A 19397-nucleotide genomic window follows, 5' to 3' on the forward strand; every position below is an offset into this window, starting at 1 on the left:
TTCAAACCTGTAGGGGGAACTACTGTCAGAAATGGTTTAGGGATTTTGAAAAACCCTAACCCAAGTTTGTACAATAACACTATGTTGCCTTTGTCAAGCCTACATAATTATTTATTTGTATTACTGCAAACACTTCACCTGAGAGTTTCTGTGTTTTCATAGTGCTAGTCTTATTAACATAGGAAGTGCATTGTGTTTGTTGCCTGTTTAATTCTTAACAAGGGCTGACAGCTGGATTTTTCAAAGTCCAGGTAATAATTGCTGTGACAGCTCCACTTGAAACTCAGGATTTATTAAAGCTTTGTATTACCATAGAAGAATTTAAGTGTTGTTACTGTTTAAAGCAGGTTGTGTTCAGGACCACTAACAGCCTACCAGCTGCAGCTATTACCGACTGTCCTGTTGAGCTGACGACATTAGCCTGAAGAGATGGAAGAGTGTGGCTTGTCATTTAGGAATTTAATGCCATAGTTATTAGCCTCTGCTGATGCTCAGATCAGAGGCAGGTGTTTGGGAATGATGTCATCAGCAGCCCATCTGCAGATGCAGCGGTATGTGTGTGTGTCATGGCTGGAAGCAGTTCCACTTGCAGCTCAGCTCAATGTCTGTCACCTCTACCGAAGTGAGCACCACCTGCTGATTACTCTTCATCTACCTCCTCCCATTTCACAGGCTCAAGGAGTTTGTTTTTATTTACACCTAGCAGCTGTCTCAGAAAAAATTAGAAATATCATCAAGTGGCAGTTGTTAGTTCTCAAAGTCAACATGAAATCAAAATTGACCCCATTTACTTTCTAAAAAGCATAGTTTACCCAAAATTCTGTCATCATTTACTCACCCTCATGTCACTCCAATCTGTTTGATTTTATTTCTTTCCTCAAACAAATAAAAAGAGATGTTTTCATACAATGAAAGTGAACGGTGACCAGAGGCTATCAAGCTCCAAAAATGGCCAAAAAAAAAAAAATCACCATTGTTATAATAAGTCAATATTCACTGAAAATCTCATTTGTATGATTTCAAGATGCACATATTCAAATCTGATCATGATCGGTTACAAGACACATGACAACCAGTAATGTCTGGCATCATTGATGTCCAAGCTTGTGTTGACTGATTCGAAAATACATAAATGCACTGTAATGTAAGAGCTGCAGCTGGAGAAGAAGATTTTCAGTAAATTCAGTAAATAGTGGTCATTTCCTCATGCAAAGCTATAACACTTAATATAGCAATATAGCAATACAGAGTCTTATGTACTACTTTAATATCGCTTTTATGGCGCTTTTTGTAATTTTTGGAGCTTTATAGCCCCATGTCACAATTCACTTTCATTGCATGTAAATAAGATGTGATAACATTCTGCTTAACATCTCCTTTTCCATGTCCCAAAAGTCAGTTTCTGTAGCCAAGGTCCAGTCCACACAGCCATGCCTTTGCCTGCCACCCATTGGGCATCCCACTGGTCGCCTATTTTTCTCTGTGCAGGTGGTGGGCCCACAAGGAGGTGGCCTCATGTTGTTTCTTTAGGCGAAGTAGAGCTGGGCCCCATGGGTCAAAGCCCAGCCACCAGGCACTCGCCTAAGAGCTCCTCTCCCATGCCTGGCTCTAAAAGAGTGCCCGGTTTCACAGTTCTTGGCGAGGTTACTTTACTTCCTGCTGGCCACATCAAAGGGGAATTTTGGGTCGCTCTTTGTCTGGGCTCTCGCCTGGGACCAATTTGCCAAGGGAGACCCTAACAGGAGCCAAAGCTCCAAACAACACAGCTCCCAGGGTCATCAGGGCATGCACACCCCTCCACCATGATGAGTTGGCGATCCATGGAGGGGCTAGATATAGATATATACCTGCTAGATATAGTTGAACTCACCTCTATGCACTGTTCTGGCTCTGGAACCAAACTCCTGGATAGGGGGTGGACTCTCTCCTTCATAGTTTCTCAGGTTGAAAGGTGCAGGGCGAGTGTGGGGATACTCACAATACCCCGGCTTCGCACTACAATCGTGCAGTTTAGCCCAGTAGCCTCAGTGCGCCTATACACTGAACCACAGTTCAGAGTATACTGTTGACCCTGGATGTTGTTGGGATTTTATGGCTGACACACCTTTTCAACATTGCGTGGAGCTTGAGGCAGTACCTGGGGATTGGCAGACAGGTGTGGTGATTCCCATTTTAATAAGGGGGACCGGAGGTTGTGTTCCAATTATCGAGGGATCACACTTCTCAGCCTACCTGGGAAAGCTTATGTCAGGGTCCTGGAAAGGAGAATCCAGCCAACTGTCAAATCTCAGATTGAGAAGGAACAATGCAGATTCCGTCCTATTCGTGGAACAGTGGATTGGCTCTTTACCTTAGCGCAGATCCTAGAGGGGGCATGAGAGTTTGCTTATCCAGTTTACATGTGTTTTGTGAACTTAAAGAAGGCATACAACCGTGTCCCCCGGGATGTCCTGTGGGGGACGCTGTGGGAGTATGGGATGCTGGGGCCGCTAGTGTATGCCATACTGTCCCTGTATAACTATTGCAAGAGCTGTGTCCGCATTCTCAACATTAAGTCAGGCTTGTTCCCAGTGGGCATTGGACTCCGACAGGGCTGTCCCTTTTCATCGATCCTGTTCGTGATATTGGACAGGATTTCAAGGCGCAGCCGAGGTGTGTTCCTGGCATGTCCATCAGGGAGGAGGCCTCAGGGAAGACCCAGAACACACTGGAGGGATTATATCTCTCGCCTGGCCTGGGAATGCCTTGGGATCCCTAAGGATGATATGGAGGATGTGGCCAGGGAAAAGGGCTTATGCGCTGCTTTGCTAAGTCTGTTGCCACCATGCCCCGGTTGAAGATGGATGGATTGGTGGATCTCCTTTTGTGTTCCAGGGTGGAAAGAAAGTCATGCAGGTTTGGAACAATATGAGGGTGGGTAAATGATGACAGCATTTTCATTTTCCAATGAACAGTTCCATTAATACATATTCCTGTTCTGTTATCAGTTCATCCCCCCCCTCCCCAAAATGTAATAAAATGTAATAAACAGTCTCCGAAACAACTTTAGGCTGATGTCACAAAATCGTCCCACCCAACCACCTGGCTCTATCCAATCATTTCCTGATAGATAAAAATCCTGGCCTACCATTTTTTCTCAGTGGAAGTAAAAGGGGTTGTGAATGGTGTTTCATGTTATGTTTAAAGTATATCTCAGAATAAGAAACGGGGTATCCCCTACTTTGCATAGTGTACACGTGAGGAATTTCCAAAGATTCAAATATTTTTACACATTAAAATGTTTTTATTTTAATAAAACTTATTTGCATTTGTATTTTGACCATAAAAGTTGCCTTTTCTCTTTAGAAAGATCCAAAATGCTCACAGTTTACAGTAAATAAAACGGTTGTCTTGTGGTACATTTCCAAATCCATTTACGCTGGCAATTGTAGAGCATGCCCTACCTCAGAGGACTCTAACAAGTAGCTTGATAATCCTGGGCACACTATACACTCCTATAGCTTGTCAGAGTTAGTTTTAATGCTGTTCCTGGGGGGATGGCAGCTTTGCCTTTGCTACAGAGCATTTACTTTTACTGCCAGAGTAAAAGCAGTGACTTAGTTGTTGATAAAACACTTTTGGATCCACAAACCTTTTTTTTTTTTTTTTCATCCTTTTTTTCATAAAGTGTAAAACTGTGTATACTAGTGTTATATCATCCATCCTGACCGACAACACCAGAGATTTTAGATCCAGTCTCCCACTAGACCTCTCTCTCTCTGTATCAGAAGACATCCAAACATCAGAGGAGTTTTGTCTTGATATTCATAACAGAGTCAACATCAGCAGCTTGTTATGTTAACTCTTCTACCAGCCCAAGAGTAAGCAGAGTCAGCTGGAGAATACAGTAGAAGGCAGGGGATGAAGTGATGGTAAAAATTTGCAGAATTTATTGAATAATCTTAGTTGCGTATTTCTCAATGCTCAGTCTGACTTCGTCTGATCAGCACACATTCAACAAGTGTTATTATACCAAGCAAAGTCAATGGAAAATTACTGCTTCACAACATCGTCCTGTGACGTTGAAGACCTTGAAATGGAGAAAACCCTTTATCTCTAACTTGTGAAGACAATGCAGCACACATAAGATTAAACAGAAATAATAATGCATTGCAAGAGCAAGAAACAATATAAAAAGGAAAATTAATAAGTAAAAATGAATATAAAGAAATTTGTAAATATACTTTATTATAAAATATTGTGAAAGAATTAAAGAAACAAATGAAGTACAACACTCTTTTTGCCATTAAAAACTCAAATTAGATCTTAAGATCCTTCACTAGGTACAGTTGACAAAGGTTTATCCTGCTGTTCTTGAAAGCAAGAGCCACCATACATTGCATATTGAGAGTCGCCATGTTCTCCTGCACATTTCCAAAGCTAAATGTAAAATTACCTGGACTTCAAAGCTTTCATGGGCATCTGTTCATTGCCGAATGTTCCTCTAAGGCAGGTCTATTCATTCTGGTCCTGGAGGATACTGCAGAGTTTAGTTCCAACCTTAATCAAACACATCTGCATGTAATTTTAAAGTAATCCCGAACAGAGCCCTTCTCCCAAGGGAGCCTATAATCTTAGCCTAACATAGCATAAAGCAGCGGTCCCATAGACATTCCATGATGGTACACGAGGATGACAAGTGGCCATTCTTTTTAAATGGATGTCGATGGAGGAGATGCTTCAGCTGAATAAACTGCTTTTGTGAAGATACAGCTAATCACTTATGAGCCAGTTCAGCTTTTAAATTAGCAGCATGACAACATATAGCGCGACAATCATTTCCTCCTGTCCAGCTCGAAATGAACCAAGAAATGTTCATGTGTTATGTGTACTTAAGGCTCGTAAGATTAAATATGAGTAATTACTGGATGGTTGTTGATATGACAATGTGTAGTAAAACACAAAAGTCTTTCTAGCAAGTCAGTCCACTGGCAGCCATTTTTGGAACACTCCCGGGAAGTCACGACAGTGCAGCTCCTATCTACTTAAATGGGGAAAGACCAAAATCTCTAAAACCGTTGGTCAAGATTACGATCAAAGAGCATATTTAAAATCAGCAGTAAAATCTGACAACATTGGTATCATAAACTGTGCTTCTTTACTTCAGATCACGCTAAAAACAAAATTTTTATGGTTTGTACAGCTAATGTGCATGTGTGCTCTTGAAATGATTGACAGGCAATGTCTGTATCTAAAAGGTGATTGGCTCTTTTACCTATAAGACGGGACTTCCTTTCTACATCCATTGACCTTTGGGCACTTAGACCTTCTTGACTGGGCGTCAAGACCTCCTGAGACCCGAGCGTGACTGCTGTGTACATTTTCTATTACCCTTTTTGGTTTGTAACTAGTAGCAACTAATAAACAAATACATATACACAATGATATATATATATATATATATATATATATATATATATATATATATATATATATATATATATATATATATATTCTAGAGCAAATAGTTTTCCTAAATTTGATCACCACAAATGGACAGCAGGACTAAGTAGTATAAATTTTAATAATATCAAGCTATCCAAAGTCAAATTTTTTTAATCAAATTGTTTATCTTTCTTGGAATTTATTATGTTTTTTAGATGTTACAGACATTGCATCAGAAATTAGCATAATTAATTCTGATTCAAAGTAATGACCAGCATCATACAATCATTCCAACCATGTTAAAATAAAATTATACATTATACATTTTGAATCTATTTACTGAATACCGTTGTACCATGTCTGCCAAACATGTTTTAGTGGTCCAAATGTAATCTGCAGCCTGAAACTTTTGGATGGATTTTAGGAGTGAATGTACTTAGATAGCTGCATAGATAGCTATAGGATGCTCCCTTGCTCCCTGTGTAGTAAATGACTCAACCTCCAGTGTGCTGTCTGTCTGCACTGGTCTCAGAACAGTTCGAAATGCACCGTATTTTCATCCTAACTCCATATAAAGCCTCTGAAAGCAAAATTCTTCAGTTTTTGGATGAACCCATTGATTCTCAATGTGAAAAAGCACAATGTTTATTAATAGAACCTTATTGTACAGTGATAACAAAATAATATATAACAAAATGTATATTAAAATGAAGCAAAATGACCCACAGATCTGTTAATGTTGAAAGTTATTCAAAATAACTAACATTTTGAGATAGCAATGTCCCAAAATCCACATATGTGGACATCATTTTTATCAGCGCACTGCCACGCGAAAAATGAATAATTTTTTTAAAGTGGCATATCAAACGGAACTAGAGATGCTACTCTTTACACCCAAATAGGTTTCAATGAAAAAATGTAAAGAGGTTTCTTACCAGAGGCACTTTAGTTGGTTCTGCGCCCGTAAAAGTGCTTCAAGGAAATCTACACCATACTGTTTTGTCCCGTGACTCCGTGCAGCAGAAGTTTAATCCTTAAATAACAGTCTATTGTCTTGTGAACAGTATTCAGTTTGTTTAAATTTATTTAAATTATGGGTTGCATATAGTGAAGCCAAAATACAATGTTCACTCATGTGGATGCGGGGTCGCACAAGGTTCGATTCAGGTAAATTTAACCATGATTGTACAGTAATATAGTAGTAACATTGTTGATGGCAGTAAATCCAAAAAGAATTGTGTTTCTCACTTTCACATATTTCTTCCTCAATAGCAAAAAAATAAATAAAAATAATATTTGTCCCAGTTCTTTAAACTAGGTCACAAGTTCTCACTCTAGGCTTTGGAAGAGCATTTACCTGTAACTGGAAGAGGACATAGAGTCTTTTTCTTTCTGGCTATGGTGAATGACTTTCTCCAATAATTGGTTGGCTCTATACTCTTTATGATCATAATGGCCATTCTGGGAGAAAAGTTAATCTTTAAAAAATAAAAAAATAAAAAAAAATACAGGCCAATTGCATTGGCTTCCCAGGTAGGTGCTTTTGCCTGCAGTCTAAGCAATGGTCCAATGACAACAAAGCCTGCTCATCTGATCAGGTACTTCTTTAATGCAATTGTTGTATGTTTATATCATACATTTTTTGGAGAAAATTGTCCGGAGATTTGGCAGTTAAGAATATGTGACACTGAAGAAAAAATAACAATGAATATCTTCAAGGTATGCAGATATTACACTGAATTCATGTACCATTGTTTTGTTACATACCATCACTTTTGTGTTATTCAACATATTTTGGTTTTCATTATCCACTTTTATCTTCGAACCATAGATTTTAACCATTTACATTTGTGCATTAGGCAGTCACTTTATTGACTATATAAGTATGTGCGTTCCCTGGGAATTGAACCCATGATCTTTATCTGTGGTATAACTAGTGTGATGCTTTGCCATTTGAGCTATGGGAACCAAATATGAAAATGTAGTTATTATCTTGCAAATCCATCTGTGACTCATTACTCTTTATTGACAGAAAACAATGTACAAAGTGAAAGTATTTACAAAGCTGTTGAGGTTTGAATGTGTTAATAATGGCTTTTAATTACACCTGAGACTTCTTATGTTGACCTAAAGTATACTAGAATCAGGCAAAAACAGCTAAATACATGTTGGTTTCCTCCACTAATCTGGATTAAATAGTGTGTATCTGTCTGCATTTTTTAAGTACAGTATTTGCAGTGGAATATTGTTTGCAGGTGTGGTTCAGGCAATTTATTTTAATTTGTTGGTAGAGCTAATCAATCTATTCCAGCTAATTGGATGTTTGCTTTTAAGTCTGTCTCTAGTTTTAAATTGTGGTGTTTGCCTGTTTTGAATTTACAATCACTGGATTTTAATTATGAATGCTCAAAGTGATTTAAACAAGTGGACAGTTATTCCTGAAGAAACATTCCTATCAACCAATCATTCCCCTTTGATTTTATGGTAAGCGTTTTGATTGGTTCACAGGAATGATGGACAACAAAGGAACATACTTAATTTGTGTAAATCACATTGTGCGATTATAAATGTGCAACTAGATTTTTACATTTCCTAAAGAAAGTTCTTGTGCAACTCACCACCATTATCCTAGAGTGTTGTAGTTGGTTGCCAAGATGTTGCAATGCAGCTGCTAACATGTTCTGGGTGGTTTTTAGCATGTTTCTTTGTTGTTGCTAGGGTGTTCTTTGTGGTTGCTAGGGAATTATTAGGTTGTGGCTAAGGTGTTCACATTTATATTTACATATAGCTGATGATTTTACCAAAAAAGCAATAAACCCAACTATGAAATTCAGGCTATTTTACAGTATTTCCTTTTTGTGTTTGCTACACTGTCCTAACTGATTGTATTGTGTTAAGTCTAAAAACCTGAACGTTACATGTTTTCACTGGGATACATCTATGTTGGCAGTCCTGTTATTTACCGCACTTTTCCACCATCTCCCCTCTTGGGAACTGTGTGTGTTTCAATTACAGTCACTTGATGTTCTGTGCCATGGCCTGTAGGAAGAGAATAAGTATCGACACAAACCATGCACGGCATTAACCTCCATATTTAGGATCCTTTGGGAGATGTTCTCTCAGCCAACCCATGTAACATCCGGTCTAGTTAAAGCGTAAATGTAAGTGTAGAGTCACAGTGTGCCAAAATACAATCATTATCAGTTTTCCCTCCACTGTCTTAAACTCTGAATGATTTCAGCTACTCTGTATGGTTTGATAAGAAGCCAAAGTGTCTGTCATGACTGCTAATATGCAGTGTGAAAGCTGTGTACTGTATACTTAACAGTATGGGACAGCTTTTCAGTTGCTTTAATTTCTGCTATGACAGCGTAGTACATTTGACATTGTGGATAGCATTGACATACTTTTCAAAGATTGACACAGATAATTTATCATACACTCTCAGGATTTTTGGTGGAGTACCACTTTCTTTTTCCAGGGTTGGGTACAACAAGGAAAGCTTTTTAATATTTTGATGACAAAAAAATAGCTCTATAGCTGAACTTGATTCAAATATGGTCATTGGTTTCACATGTTTGAAATGAGTTTTCTTATAGGCGAAGTGTGTAATTTCTGCGTTCCTATTGACACCAAATGGAATTGCAAAAATTAAGTATGTTTTGAAACAGTCTTTGCCAACACCACTCTCTGATTCCCTATGAACAAATAGGCCATACTAAATTAAAGGTGATAAACGTTTAACATCGTAATGAACAAGATCACTGTAACATATACACACCGGACAGAAAGTGTGGCAAAGGAATCGGCTCATCCGAAAACATAGCCGGATTGATCTTCAGCTGGGTGTGCAGTGCAGGATATCCAGCACATGAGGTAGGATTGTTCTTCTGGTAACTAGTAAGCATAACGACAGCACCATTATTTACCATTTTGGAGCCCTAGGTGAGATTGCTGTTGTTGATGGGGGCAAGGCAGAGGTGTATTAGCTTCTTGCGCAGTAATATCATTAATGGTGCTCCCGCAATCTCATAATTTGTGGTTTGTGTGTCCTCTGCCTTGTAAATGTGATGCCAGTGTTCACTCTGGTTTTACACCATTCTCCATTCAGTCTCTGTAGGCGGTAATATCTTTCTTTTCCTCTGTACACGTCTGCCATGGTTTTTCATATTCCTCTAGCTGAACAAATAGACGCCCCAAACTCAGGTTGAGCTAGAAAGGAATGGGCAGGACTGAGTGGGCTACTCAAAATATAAACATCAATGTTTTGATAGTGCCTGGGAGGCTCAGTGTTTACATATTTGGTGAAGGTAAACCTTTCCTATAGTTCTCAATGAACAATAAACTGGGGTAGTAGAACGTATTTTGACATCAAAAAAGTTACACACTTCACCTTTAACCTAAAATTACTATGTAATCTCAACACAAACACTTTGTGTAGAAATAATTTAGTTGAATTGGGTAAACCCAACAAAATTAGACGTGCGAATGTAACTCAAATAATTCTGTTTTATTTATTTTTTATTACTAACTAGTAAAAATGAATGTTAGCATGCTAAATACATGCTGGTTGGAAGCTGGTTATGGTTAGTATAGCATTTGCTCAGTTAAGCAAGCAATCAATTTCATGTGCAACATCAACCCTCATCGTTAACATCAACCCTAATACTAACTCCCAAAACTCCAACATAACAGAAACTCTTCTAAATCTAAACATAACAAAACATTAAACAGTAACAAGTATCCTCCTTTATATTCATCTTGCAAAAAACATAAAACACATAAAATAACACTTAATTTAAACATTTACTCTCCCTATTGATTTTCATGCAAAGTATGCTGGGAAATGGAAATCCCCTGCCCAGTTTCTTCAGTACTACATTAACACCACAAAAATTATTCATGTAGTCCAAACTCAAATGGATTAAGTAAATGGACAGAATGCAATGAAATCAAGTTTTGACAAAATGTTCTAGAATTGTGTTGCTTCAGTTCATTTTAATTAAGTAAATTGAACAAGCAGCAAAATGGCCAATGGAACTATTTCTACTGTATTGTTCCAATGCAAATGGTAAAGTGAACTTCCATTTTGCTATTTTAAATTGACTGCATAAAATTAAATGAAGCTGTGATGAAAATGTTCAATAATTATATAATAAATTATATGTAATATCAGCTCATTTAATTATCTAAATTGAACAAGGACCAAAAATGCATTTTTTGAGGGTACAGTAGATTGAATGTTACAAAAACTGTTCCTGTTGTATTGCTGGCACTGTTGCAGTTATGTTGCTAGTACTGGCACTTCAAAATGTATTAATTGTGCTTACTAAGACAAGAATCACTATTACTATTCCTCACCATAATACTTTTTTTTTTTTTAAACATAGCACATAACTCATCATGCACCATTTGTGCTACAGACATGAATGATACCTAAAATTGTTTGGCTTGTGGAGGAGAGGTATGCTATTACTTTTCTAAGCAACATGGATTACAGTTTACACCTTGCAGACAATAAAACAGGCACAAAAAACAAAATCCCATATGAAGTACTTGCATTGAAGGAGGGACCCATAGAGACCAGAATTTCATAGTCGCCGCTTCCACCTGGTATTAAGATGCATTTCGGGTGATCCGATCATGTGGTCAGCCTAAATACAGGTCTAAACAGGGTCGAAAACGTTTTGTGATCGGAACACAAAAACACATAAGAATGTGGTCAAAAACGCGTGTGTCCACATCACATTTAAGGTGTAAATTCTAATCCGTCCTGTATGCATCCCAGATAGCAGCGAAGCACCACCCCTCACCTGTCAATCAACCACTGCGCTTAAACAAAAGTTTAAACTTCGCAGTTTGCGAGCAGCTTTGAAAGGAAATAACCATCTGATTGGAAAATAAAAAAAGCAGATACATACACAATCATGAGAGCTTCACAGATCTTCTTTAGTGTGTCTGATATCGACACCGATGACAAGCACAAACACTTAAAGCTCCTTTAATACAGGTAATCCTAAAATAATGGATAATTCTGCTTGACATGTTGCATTTGTGCTTTAGATTAAATTTCAGCCGCATCTGGGAGAAACAGAGTGCCGCTTTTTTCACTCTTTCTTCGTCTTTTCTGACTTTGTTGCGCTTTATTATCATGCAGTAACACACTGACATAGTGATTGATGTATGTCATCATGAAACAGAGACCCTCCCCTCCAAATCTGATCACAAGTGGTCACAGCAGATGCAGTGACCAGGTGTAAACAGCGATGTGTCTCACCTGACCACAGGTGATTGGATCACCCGAGACACATCGTAATACCTGGTGGAAATGGGGTCATAGACACATGGGTGTGGGCTCTTTTGACTTATGCCAGTAAGTTTTCTTAGTTTTTTTATGCACATTATCTGTGAGATTTCATTGCAGAATTTGCTTGTTCTGTTTGAGGCATTGGTGAAGATTAGTCCAAATAAATTCAGTTCCCTCCATTTACTGTACCAGAGCAGCCAGGTGCTAAAAGTCTCACCTAGAATTTGTTGGCCGAGGGGAAAAAATCATATCTGTCCATCTGTCAGATCCTGAGTTGCCTCTGTCATGATTTTTTCCTCCACTTAAAAATCAAAGAGTTTATTAGATAAATCTTATTGTTATCATAAGAATTCTAATCATTGATTACAGGTTTCACAAGCAAACAGGTTTCTTGGTTAGATTCTTGCACAAAAGAAATACACAAAAGAAAGTGAGGCCAGCCCAACTCAAGCCAGGTCAGTTAAAATCTGGACCATTACCCAGAGATTCAACAGCATTCAACACATTCAGCATTGCTGAGAGACAGTGGAATAGAGCCAATGGGTTTTTATGAGGACATGTCTTGCAAGTGTTGTCAGGACAATCCTACTTGTGATAAGTACTCGCAACATCCATTTTCTCACCGCGTGATTGGAATTTCATATTTCGCCCCTCACAAACAAATGGAAATATTGCACGTCCAGACACATTCACATCTCGCCGCTCATAACGTCGAGCCAAGAGCCACCCAGCCTGCAAATTGCCCATGGAAAATGCTTGTTTGCTTGAGTATTATGCATGCCACATCCTATTCAGACCTTTGTGTTGGTCGTATCCCCTGCATGCACAATTTTAACCACGGGAACTATGACATTTCCAAAGTTCGTGCACAAAATCCCTGAAATATTTTCATCAGCCCACGAGTCTCCCAACATCTACATTCAGAGACATTATCCTGTCCTTGATGTTTTATCATTAGTTGGGAAGTGTTGGGCCCCTACTGAGATCATTTGATGGAGCACAGACAATAAAGTGATGGAGACAGCTAGCCAATTTTGCCTGCTGCGTCTGTTCCACAGCAAGGCACCCGAGTATCTGTGGTAAAAAGTGAAATGATAGTAACATTGCACTGCCGCATTACAATAGCTCACCCTCATTTGCTGGTGCTCCATTATTCCGATGATTTTGTGTGAAGGGTGTGTACAATCTGGCTCTGCGTGTTTATTAATAAATGGTTCTCAGAATGTAATGTTGCCGTTCTCTCATGTCTTTGCTTGCCGAATTATTGGAAAGCTGTCTGAAAGATTTGAATCATGTGGAGAGGTTTAACATTTTGTAGGGTGCTGTCCTGTTGCTGCAAGTGGGCTGGGCTCAAAAAAGGGTCCAAATTAATGTTTTGACACACCTGCTAATGGCAGGTGAACTGAGCAAATTTACCAGCTATAAATATTGTCAAATATCAACTAGTTTCTATCCACTTTTCGGGCTGTTTTGTTATTGACAAAGTGAAAATGCGTAATTTTTTTTTTTTTTTTTTGCAAAATTTGCCGTCTTCTGCTTGTTTCCATTGAAATGGCTTTTAGCGATAAAAATTGTGTGCATGATGACGTCATGCTTAAAAAAACACTTTGTCACATAAGTTTTGGATTATCGCAAAATAAATCTGCAGATAATGTATCGTATCGTGACTTTAGATGTCGTTGAAAAAAAATTAACCTCTTTTACCACTTTTAAAAAAATTTCCGCTGAGGTAAAAGTTGTTAGAAGATAAGTCGCGACAGATGTTTTTTAATTTCATGGTTTGAAAGTCTTTTATTTTAATCATTCACATCACTTACATCTGCGAGGGTCAAACTGTTATAGTTCTAATAAAATTACAGGCAAACCGGAAAGTAACCATGTGTTATTTACTCACCAAAGTAAATTTTTTTCTTGCATTTGGTGCTTTGCAATTGTTAATTTTGGTCATTGACTGGGCTACTTTGGCAAAGCAAAGGTTTATTTGTTTCTTGAATTGAGGTGTCAGGTAGCGTCATGCCCAGATAAATGCAGGATTTGTACCTTTGTATGGACATCTAATTCTATATTATAAAGCCATCATACAGTATTCTACTGCAACAGACTTCAATCTTTTCCAGGTCAAGGTAGCCCTCTTGGTGAAAATGTAACAGTAACTCCCTGTTACATATTGTATAAAATTGAGTGTTGTATTTTAAGCTTGACCTCTAATAACAAGTGTATACCAGATTTATGTATCTACATACTATAATGCTTACATTGTACAACCATTAAAATAATCATTTTTGATGTACAGAGTCATATACTTGTACATTGCATTTTTGTTTTATTTTAATGTGGAAGGGACAATGAAACCTTTGGATTAACTTTAAATTCTTAACTTTAGCTTCGGGTGGAGTGAGCCTAATATTGAATGATTGTTTAACACATGTTTAATATTTTTCTCAAAACTTAGTTTGAGATCAAACAATAATTGGCAGACCCCCTGCAGTATAGTAATAATCGGTGGACCCCCTGTTGAAGACCCTATTCTTATAAGAATTGAGCCCAGCAGTTTAATTCAAATTCAAGTCATTTTCATGTTCCTTACATTACATTTGATCAAATATCTGTAGCTGGCCAAATTGCATTCAACTATTTTAATAATACAATTGTGTAGAACAATGCTCCACTGTCAAGATGTCATTTCATGAAATTAAAGCAAAATAACAGGACATTTCTACTTCAATCAAGGACATTAATGTGCTAGTGTATGCCTTGGTTAAAGAGAAACAGCTTTGTTGAAAAATCTCTATCATACTAACATGCAATCCTTCCATTATGGCATTAGTGACTTCTCTACTTCATTTAATACCTCTTATGTGTGTGTTTCCATTTTCTCCATCTAGATGTTCTCACCACAACCCCCTCACCCACCACTACCACCATCCACCCTGATGCTTCCCAAGGTACAGTACCCCATTTCAGCTTCAGGGTTCCATTTCCATTACTATCTAACCTTTTTTACATGTTCCCTGTCTCTTGTGTCCTGCTGCATGTGGGCTGTGTGTGTTTGTACATGTGTATGAGAGCGTAAGTATGCTACTGATGCATATCACTGTCCTCAAGCTAAAAAAGACAACAGGAAGAGGGTAAGTGCACAGGTTCGTGCTGAGGCAGGCAGGCCGCTCTAATAAGATCTTGATGCTGATAGTGGACTCGGTGGCCTTGCGGTGCTGTGCTGTCATTGTCACTTGTCAGGTTGTGCTTGTCAAATCCTTTTCTGTCACTCGCTTGATCTTTCACCATTGAGATTCATTTTGAGAGAGAGAATCTTATCAGGATCTGGTGTTGTGTCTCGGCATGTCCGTGCCTCAGATTACGATTACAAATGTCCTCGCCATTCCGTAAGAATGGCAACAGCTCATCCTTGAAAGAGACATATTGACAGTGATTCGCCATGTTTTTTTTTATTTACGTTTTTGTTGGCTGTCATTTAAAATTGTCTGATAGCTGTGTTGTTCTGATCTTATAGCTGTAGTTTGTCATTTTTTCAATGTGAAAATACTTTCTCTTGTGCTAGTTTAATATGCCGAGTCAACGGGGGGGCCTGGGTAGCTCAGCGAGCATTGACGCTGACTACCACCCCTGGAGTTGTGAGTTCGAATCCAGGGTGTGCTGAGTGAATCCAGCCAGGTCTCCTAAGCAACCAAATTGGCCTAGTTGCTAGGGAGGGTAGAGTCACATGGGGTAACCTCCTCGTGGTCACGGTTAGTGGTAATTGCTCTCAGTGGGTCTCAAAGTTGAGCCTCCACATGCAGAGTCTCCGCAGTGTCATGCACAACGAGCCACATGATAAAATGCGCGGATTGACTGTCTCAGAAGCGGAGGCAGCTGAGACTTGTCCTCCGCCACCCGGATTGAGGTGAGTAACCGCGCCACCACGAGGACCTACTAAGTAGTGGAAATTGGGCATTCAAAATTGGGAGAAAATGGGAAACAAATAAAACAATTAATAATAATAATATGCTGAGTCAATTATAAGTAAGCCATTTGTAAGTTGATTTCCACAAAAAGTGTAACATTGTGGCTGTGGCACTATCAAAACATTAATATGCTGTTTGTTTGAGCATCCCAACCAGTACGACATAGCAATATTGCTTCAATCAGGGGAGAGAGTTTGGTGCTGAACTGTCTTTTTATAAAGCCAATAGCTAAATAGCAGATTTCAAAACCTGTTTGAAAATGGTCATTATTTTTGCAAGTCTGTTTGGTGACCACCAAACCCACCACAACCTCACACGGTTCTACACCTGCACTGTAGAGAGCATCCTGACTGGCTGCATCACTGCCTGGTACGGCAACAGCACCGCCCTCAACGGCAAAGCCCTGCAAAGGGTGGTGAGAACTGCCAGACACATCATCGGAGGTGAGCTTCCCTCCCTCCAGGACATATATACCAGGCGGTGTGTGAAAAAAGCTCGGAGGATCATCAGAGACTCCAGTCACCCGAGCCATGGGCTGCTCTCACTGCTACCATCAGGCAGGCGGTATCGCAGCATCAGGACCCGCACAAACTGACTTCATGACAGCTTCTTCCCCCAAGCAATCAGACTTTTGAACTCTTGATCGCTCATGACACATATATCAGCACCGCACTTCATTAGCCTCAGACTGGACCCACATTTTATACTTCACTTAATAACACACTGACAACTGAATATCAACTGACAGCTGAATGTCAACACAACACTTCATATTTATTTCCACTGATTACATGGGTGGGGGGGGGGGGGGGTGGTGTACAGTGTATTTTTATTTTATACAATCTTCTTATTTTGTGTATACTGTATATTGTATATTATTAGGTGTATATTGTATATTGGGTTGTGTAACAGATGTGTAAACTGTTATGTGTAAATCAGATGTTTATTGTAATTGTCATACTGCTATGTTGCTGGGAACTGCACCCAAGTCTTTCACCCACTGTTGCACTTGTGTATATGGTGGAGTGACAATAAAGGGATTTGATTTGACGCTTGTGGCAATGAAATTAAACACTACATCTTTAATCAGCAATTTTAATAGATCGAAAGCTACACTAAACCTTGAAGTATTAGGTTGAAACTTTATGACTTTTCCTAATATTTTAGGAACTGATTGTAGACTAAATTTCTCAACCTGAAAATTGTGGTAACAATTTACAATAAGGTTCTGTTTATTAACTTAAGTTAACTACATTTATTAACATGAATAACAATGAACAATACTTTTACAGCATTTGATAATCTTGGTTAGGTCAATGTAGATAGTCTTTCAAAAAAATAAAGTACAGTATTTGTTATGAAAATCTAAAAGCATAAGTTTTGTGGTCTCCGTTGCGATATCGAGTGAAGCCTGATTGAGAGTTCTGGCTATCGCAGCCCAACATTCACAGAATTTTCAATGCGGAAAAAACTCTAGTAAGAGTGACGGAGTAACTCGCCACTGTCGTGATCTTTCCCCATAATGATGAGCCATTCATGGTCTTTCCTTTGCTTACACTTGAAATATTATTAATGTCACTGTTAAACAATGAAAGAACAATGGTGAACTTTCATAAGGGCACGTGCAATTTTAAATGAATGGGTTTAAAGTCTGGACTTCAATTAATTATGAGCAAATTGTTGCCAAACATTCTGACTGGTTATGTTTGCATTCAGATATTCCAGTAGATGACTGAAATCATAAGGCCTGTGTCCCGCTAAACTCATATCATTCTCATTCAAATAAAACATATGGATGCCGTTACAGTTTTGGCAAGTGAAAATGACTTTGGAAAAGCACTAGCCAAAGTGGTCAGTGAGCCAAAAAGTAAATGTCAAGCCATTATCTTGGTTAATGTTAATTTAACTAAATTAAATGTTAAAAATGTTAACATTAATGCAATATGATCAAACATAAACTAACAATGAACAATTGTGTTTGTTAGTTCATGATACCTAATGCATTAACTAATGTTAACAAATGAAACCTTATTGTAAAGTGTTACCAAAATACTCAAAATGTTTTAAATGTTACATTACTTCGGTGGGGTCTTAGAAACCCTGTAATACCTGAATACATATGACTAAGTTTTTCATGCTAAGATTCTTTGCCTGGTGTAACCTGTAGAAGTACACTCCTAATAGTTGATTATTTTGGTTTTTATTTCTTTCTTTTTCTACCATTTCTTTTTGCGGGGTCAAATTGACCCCAACAGAAACAAGTCACATTTCTAAAAAAATCATGCCTACTTTGTGAAATATCTGTCAAATGGGTTTTGATTAGGTCGTCGGAACTTAAAGAATTTGAAGGGAAAGTAATGGGTTAATTTCAAAATTATAATTATTTTTGTTTACTGTACATGTATATCATTTGGGTCACTGGAACAAACAGTAAAAGCAGTAACATCAATCTCAGCAGAAGATTAGGTTTAAATCAGATTATCTTGAATGGTTTGAGACTCTTGAGCATTTAGAAATCCTTTATGAACCAATACATGTTTGTTAACATGCAAAAGAAAGCTTGGGACCAGGAATTCCCAACAAATAAATCAATGGCAGGTAGTTGGTACTATATTGGAATGTAATACATTTTTGATGAACATGCAAGGAGTGAGAACAGATCGGGTGCACTCAACTATTAAAAAAAAAAAATAAATCATACAAAAAATCAATTAAGCCATAATTTCTTAGTGAAATGCTCAGTAGCTTTAGGGGGTGAAATTTAGAGATGACTGCCATTTATAACACAAAATTAATGGCTAAATGGAAATGCCCTGCACAACGACAGCGGCATCTTTAACAGATGCCACTTTTTCATCTTTCAAAGCCATTCTTAAAATTGTCATGCACAGCAAGAAGAAGCATGATAGTTTCTGCCTTTCAGAGCAAAAGAGACATCATCTGTGCTCAGGATTTTTTTGTGTGTGTGTGTGTGTGTGTGTGTGTGTGTGTGTGTGTGTGTGTGTGTGTGTGTGTGTGTGTGTGTGTGTGTGTGATCATAAGCCCAAACTAAGTCATGTCTGCTTTTCTCTCTCTGAAAAGCCATTCTCCTGTGTTCCTTCCCAGCTGAACTTCTCCACATGTAGATTAAGCATGTAAGAAGTTTTATTGGTGTAACAGTCTTAACCTCGGATTACCATTCAAGCAGAACTTGCTTTCAAGCAGACACGGAGGGTAATCCACTCGCTTTGAGTATAGGAGAGTTCAGGGGAGCCGAGAAACAGTGACAGTGTTGTATCTGATATGCAGTCTAATCTTTTAGGGCCAGGAAAAAGGGCATATGGCTGGCCATGGCTGACTAAACCTGACCCTGGGTCCTTTGAGTTTAATCTAAGGGCTCGGCTCAGCATTATTTGATTTCAAGGGAATTGAAGCTGATATGGATCAGTGATTAATATTGATAGGTGCATGCACATTCTGCTGGTTTCTGTGAAATGGCAACATAAAGGCACTAGCTTAGGGGACTCCACTGGTCATTATGAGGCATTTTTATTATGGTTAAATTTGTCAATACTAAGTCATGTAAATGTAATACTAAGGTGGTTTTACTCTACAAATTTACTAAACAGTTGTGCCACTTTTGCACACAGTACCTCGTTAACGCATTAAAGGAGTAGTTCACCCAAAAATGAACATTTGCTGATAATTTACTCACCCTCAGGCCA

At 38.4% G+C, this 19397-nt stretch overlaps 1 protein-coding gene across 2 annotated transcripts in view; it reads left to right on the plus strand.

Moving 5' to 3' along the window:
• Nucleotides 1-19397, plus strand: part of cadm1b (cell adhesion molecule 1b) — a 273986-nt gene that overhangs the window by 211880 nt on the left and 42709 nt on the right. Inside the window, exon 9 of one of the 2 annotated variants that reach the window (XM_051665851.1) lies at nucleotides 14617-14676. The exons of the other annotated variant lie outside the window; for it this stretch is intronic. Within the exon in view, the coding sequence (XP_051521811.1) occupies nucleotides 14617-14676 (60 nt within the window). The remainder of the gene's footprint in view (nucleotides 1-14616; nucleotides 14677-19397) is intronic. 2 annotated transcript variants of the gene reach the window in all.

The sequence above is a fragment of the Myxocyprinus asiaticus genome, chromosome 31, assembly GCF_019703515.2.
Source record: "Myxocyprinus asiaticus isolate MX2 ecotype Aquarium Trade chromosome 31, UBuf_Myxa_2, whole genome shotgun sequence".
Lineage (NCBI taxonomy): Eukaryota > Metazoa > Chordata > Actinopteri > Cypriniformes > Catostomidae > Myxocyprinus > Myxocyprinus asiaticus.